At 35.4% G+C, this 6292-nt stretch overlaps 1 protein-coding gene across 1 annotated transcript; it reads right to left on the minus strand.

Moving 5' to 3' along the window:
- Positions 1-291: 291 nt before the first annotated feature.
- Positions 292-2640, minus strand: LOC110025729 (catalase isozyme 1-like). The gene is made up of 6 exons (XM_020726358.1): positions 1868-2640; positions 1700-1789; positions 1441-1508; positions 1249-1342; positions 720-798; positions 292-343 (listed from the first exon to the last, which is right to left on the minus strand). The coding sequence occupies exons 1-5, from the start codon at positions 2573-2575 to the stop codon at positions 739-741; spliced, it is 1020 nt and encodes a 339-aa protein (XP_020582017.1). The 5' UTR covers positions 2576-2640; the 3' UTR covers positions 292-343; positions 720-738.
- Positions 2641-6292: the final 3652 nt, after the last annotated feature.

Raw genomic sequence — 6292 nt, forward strand, 5'->3', positions numbered from 1 at the left:
AATTACATAACATTTAAAATTTCGGTATTTGTAAACTTCCAATAATTTGATGGGTAACTTCAGAAGTTTTGTTCAAAAAGATATATAAATATTAATTTATGTTTGTTTGGGGTAGCGAGAGCAGTACAGTTGTGAAGCTGCTAAAAAAGCCGCTCTACGATAACTATTACAATTTTTTTTTTTTTTAGAGACTGCAACTTTCTAGCAACCACCATGGATAAACTTGATACTTTTGAGAATAAAGAAAAAATGTAGTTTTGCCAAATAGAAAAAGCTGCAGTGCACCATCATACCGCCACCCCAAATGCACCCTCATTTTGAGCCACCTCATTTCAATTTCAACCTGAAACAGATCCAAATAAGTCAACTTAAGCCACCTCGTTTCGATTTCAAGCCATATAGAGCTCGATTCGGTTTCCACTCAAACTGACTCAAAATTGAATACAATGAGAGCAAATTTCAAGCCGCACTCAACCGATTCGAGCTTATTTAAAGCCAACCTTAGCTCGACGCAAATCAGATCGCTAACATCCCCAACAACAATCTCGGCAATCAAATGCAGTAATTTGATAGAAAATATGAACACAACACCTCATTAAAGAGTAAATCACCGAAGACTCCAGGTGCAAGTGACAGACATAACTGAAGGAACACAATGAAAGCACTATACTTAAAATACATATTATAGCACATACTACAACTATACTTAAAATACATACATATTATACTCTCTGTGTTTCACATATTTGGCTTCATGTTAAGTCGGCTAGCAATCTTCTGTCCAAGAGATTTATCACACTGCACCCACATAACAAAACAAATAGCATCAACCAACAAAACATTCGCAATAAACACCTCATACAACACTCTATTAAAAACTACGTATTTACACATCTAACATCTAAACTCCGCTTTTGATATTTATCCCACCCAAAATCTTTCATATCACATCAAAAATACCATTTTTTAACTTTAAACAATAGCGAAATACACTTTCATACATAAGAAAGCTGGTACATATGTAAAAGTTAAAAATTTACATATGTATTCATAAAACCATGATGATGATGAATATCTCTTGTTACAGATATATTGCTTTTTTTTTTTTTTTGTTGATGGAACTGCCATTTGAGAAAAGTGGAAGTTGTATTGGGTAGTCGACAATTAGAATAAATTTTTTGTCGATAAAATCATGACATGATAGAAACCTGATAATAATTTAAATCTAAGTAAACAAAACGGTTTAACCTGAGTCCAATATGAGATCCAGATGCTGCGAATTTCGTGAGTGACTCGGGGTTCAGAAAGAGCATCAACCCATCTACAGATGAACCTCTCTTGCCTGAAAGCAGCAGAGAGATAATGAGGGTTTGTCCTGTAAATTTCATTATTTGTGTATATGGAAGAGGATGTATGTGAGAGAAAGGTCAGTATAAAAACCTGGCAGGGTCGAAGGATCGATATCTCTCTCCTGGTTGCTTGAAATTGTTCTCCTTGCTAATCACACACTGCAAAAATTAGTTTTACAGCTTCAGCCATCATCTCATATATCTCATATAGCACATTTTCTACAGTTAATAATTTGCAGATTTTGAAGAAATAAAGTAGCATATATGTAAAAATCAAATTTTTAGGTGTTAGATATGTAAATACTTGGAAATTTGGAGGGATGTATGCAAATCTTCCAAAGAAAACAAACCTTCTCCCGCTTTCCAGTAAGAATAGTTTGTGGGATTGGGAACTTCTCAGCATGTCCAACAGGATCATACCTTGAAGGAAAGTAGTTTACCTGCAACAACCCCCCACCAAAAAAAGGTAAATAAATAAATTAATCCATACATATGAACATAAGAAAATACAACTGCACCTCTTCATCTCTGTGCATGAAATTCATGAAACCTTCATGATGATTATTATGATGAGCAGTCTTCGGTGCATTCGCCGGAAGCATCAAGTAGTTCGGCCCAAGACGGTGCCTTTGCGTGTCGGCATACGAAAAAATTCTCGTCTGAAGCAGCTTATCGTCGGAGTAATGGATTCCGGGAACCACGATGGCCGGACAGAAGGCAAGCTGTTCGTTCTCCGCAAAGAAGTTATCGATGTTCTTATTCAAAACTAAACGGCCAACCGGCTGGAGAGGGACAACATCCTCCGGCCATGTTTGGGTGACATCCAGTGGATCAAAATCAAATCTTTCTTCATGGTCCGGATCAATTGTCTGGATGAATAGCTTCCACTCCGGATAATTTCCGGCGGCGATCGAATCGTAAAGATCCTTGGTGGCATGGCTGTGGTTTTTTCCTCCGACGATTATGGCCTCCTCGTCTAACAAGTTCTGGACTCCGCAAGTAGGCCGCCAATGGAACTTCACGTAACGAGCTTTCCTGGTGCTGTTGACGAGCGTGTAGGTGTTTACGCCGGAGCCGTCCATGTGACGGTAGTCGGCGGGAACACCAACATCGTCAAAGAGGAAGGTGAACATGTGCAAGCTCTCAGGGTGGTGGGAGAAGAAGTCGAGGATCCGCCAGTTTTCCTGGATGTGGGACTTTGGATTTGGTTTGAGAGCGTGAACCATGTCCGGGAACTTGATTCCATCGCGAATAAAGAATACTGGGAAGTTATTGCCGACCAGATCGAAGTTACCCTGAAGACGAAGATGAGTTGTATGGAGAATAAGTTTTGATACGCCAACAACAAATTCTCATCATCTGGCACGTTAAGTTTGATTCAATATTTGCAAGTTGATACAACGAAATTAGCAGAATTGCATGGCATTACATGGGAATATAAAGTTCAGAAGCAAAGATAGGCAAACAATTCAATATGTGCAATTTCATTTAAAAATAAAGTGCCAGAATAATCCTGTAATTATTTATATAGGCCCATTCTACTCCGAGAGAGTCGAGATGTAACAATTAATTTCTAGACTTTTTTAATTGAGGCTAAAATAATCAATTAGCCCATATTTTAAAAATATGAAGATTAAATTGATATTTTTATAAATTCTGAGACTAAAATGACTTAATATAAGAGTTAAAAGACTATTTAGATACTTATTCTTTAAAAATACGAAAAATCTCCGCATTTTTTAGATAACTTTTATGTAAGTTCTGAAAGAGATAGAAATCCCACAAACAAGACCAAATGCAATCTTCTTTATTTTAAGGCAATAATCCCAATTCATTGAAATAGACTCTTAAAATTGGCAAAACTATCCACAAACATATATGAAAATATGACTAAATAACAAACGAAATCTAAGCCTACTAATAATTATGTATATATAAACATGGTTATATACATAAATAAAATATTTTTATATGGAGTCTGACACAGAGGCCAGCGAGTTGTCTAAACAAAGATAACCTGTCGAAGTGGCTAAATTGAGCCCACCTACTCAATTGGCTGAACCTCGATTTATCTCTCACACAGGGACAAATATTGTAATTCAGGAAGCCTCCACCGAGCCATTTGTCGGTTTAGCAGAGGTTCAAGCTCAAGAGTAACAATCAGAGACACTCTCAAGTATCACATTCATCCCTTTCTTCCACATCCCTTCTAAAAACAAGTCTTTATCAAGCACTCACGAATAATACAAGACCATATGTCCTAAAAGATTCAACAAACTAACTCAATTGTAAATAAGGCTTATCACATTATGCTACCCGTGAATATAGATTGAGGTAGAGTTACACTAAATCAAAGTGCCAAAAAAAAGTTAGATAACCACAAGTCGTAAGATATATGGTAGCAAAAGAATCTTCTAACTCTAAACTATCAATAAAATGGATGGAAGAAATTGATTGATGTTAAGATTTCATGCAATAATAATTTTTTCACTTTAAATAAGGCTGTTCAAACTAGGAGACACGAAAGATAAAGAATTGCATATAAAATGAATTGCATTGCAAATAGAATTCATGCAAAATTAGATAAAAATATGGAGCAACAAAATTGTTTCAAGGGAACATGCACTGCAGAAAAAAATAGAACAAAACTCTATGATGCAAGACTATATCAATGTGGAAAAGTTAAAAAGTCCAGTATATAAGAAATGATATAACATAATGGGGCATTTACAGACATCACACAATTCTTATAAACTTACATATCTATCCCCCAAACTTTCATATTTGCATACATAACACTCTAATACTTAATATCACATCAAAAATACCACTACTAGTAACTGGTTGTCAGTGGAGCAAATGTTTTCATGCATTGGTGCATGACAACAAAATATTATATATGTAAATGTCTAACTTTTGGTGTTAGATATGTAAATACAAAGGAATTTTGTGGCATGTATGAAAATTTCCCTAATATTACTACAACATAATACCACAACATGATCGATGCAGAAGAACATAAGAGTAGATTATTGTTCTCACCTCCCTAGTGTAGAACTTCACAGCAAAACCCCGAGGGTCTCTCAAAGTCTCGGGACTTCCGCGTTCATGAATGACAGTTGAAAAGCGAACAACAACGGGAGTTTGAACTCCAGGAGCACGAAGAAAATCGGCACACGTGAGATTAGAAATATCATGAGTGACCTCAAAGAAACCCTTCGCACTAGCACCCCTAGCATGAACAACACGCTCAGGAATGCGCTCCCTATCAAATTGAGCTAGCTTTTCAATCAAATGATAATCCTCGAGAAGAATAGGCCCTGCCAATGAAAAAGATATAGAAATTATATAACCTATATTGCAAGAATAGCCTAATTGATAAATCTTGAAGGTGCTAAAACCGAATCCCACCAACAACAAATTTTTGTTTTAGCATTCAATATCTTCAGAAAATTGAAAAAAAATAATGAAGAAAAGTTCATCCAAACATAGAGCAAAGTACCCTCATTCGCACTCACTTACGTTATAATTTTTAGTGAAACTTACATAAATATAGCACAATTCTTATGTATTTACATATCTAACACCCAAAGTTGATATTTATACTTATAACACGTTGGTGTCGTAACCCTATGCATTAAAATTTCTATTTCACTTTTGAAAAGGTAGTGATGCCATTTTTTGATGTGATATTGTGATGTTAAGATTTGTTGGTATGCATGCAAATATAAATGTTTCGGTGCTAGATATGTAAATACATAAGAATTGTGGTATGTACTTATATGTCCCTATAATTTAGCATCCTCAATAGGCAGCATAACATACTAAGTTTAATTTCAAGATAACAAACCCATAAAACATCCTTTTAACTCCCATGAGATTCAACAAAGGATTTAGTTAAAGATTATAAATGCATTGAATTTACCATCAATTATCAATAAAATAATGCTAGAAATGCAATATAAAGCAATAATAACATCATTTAATGGTAATGGGCCCATTATGAATTAATCCATAACTATAATATAATGCATTATCAAGTTAGCTCATAAATAATGACATGGTTGTGTCAAGTAAAAGATGCAAGATAAAAATGATACCGTGCGATCATAACAATTTATCGTGTTATGAGTATATTCATTTATTGACAGAAGTTAAATTATGGCGTTGAGTTTTCTAATGTACTTGTACAATAATTCCTTCGTTTTGAACTATCATTTTGAACCTCAGATCTTGCCTCCAACAATCATGTAATTAGTTTTAGGGGCATTTCCATACATACCACCCAAGTCCTATGTATTTACATATCTAACTTTTAAACTTAACTTCTTTGCTTTAAACCACCCAGATCTTTAGTATCACCAAAAAACACCAACCTCGCAACTTTTGAAAAGTGAAACAAACCTTTTCATGCATAGGTAAAGTGGCATTCATGTAAAAGCTACAATTTAAGTGTTAGATATGTAAATACATAGGAATTGAGTTGTATGTGTCTAAAATTTGCTTTGTTTTAATAGTTTCAATAAGCAAAGTGTTGAGAAAATAAAGGCGAAGAAAAACAGTAATCGACACAAATCCAGAAGAACACAAAGATTTAACGAGGTTCGGCAAAGATGCCTACGTCCTCGAGAGCAGAGCGGCGAGTTTCTTTCATTATTCAGAAAAGGGTTACAAAATAGAGGGATACCTCCTGGGGTTACTAACAGGCCTATTTATAACCCCAGGAGTAAACCTAGGCACAATATGTAATTACAACATTACCCCTGTACCAAACTGCGGGGCTTTGCCCCCCGCACCCCAACCCACGTAACTTCCCAATTTGGACAGATTCTTCCGCTCCGCTCTGCTCCGCTTCAATCCAGCGTCTGTCCCGATATGGTATATGAGCCATACCATAACAAATATATATACATACATATATATATATATACATACATATATAT

This window comes from Phalaenopsis equestris, unplaced genomic scaffold (genome assembly GCF_001263595.1).
Source record: "Phalaenopsis equestris unplaced genomic scaffold, ASM126359v1 Scaffold000326, whole genome shotgun sequence".
NCBI classification, from domain to species: domain Eukaryota; kingdom Viridiplantae; phylum Streptophyta; class Magnoliopsida; order Asparagales; family Orchidaceae; genus Phalaenopsis; species Phalaenopsis equestris.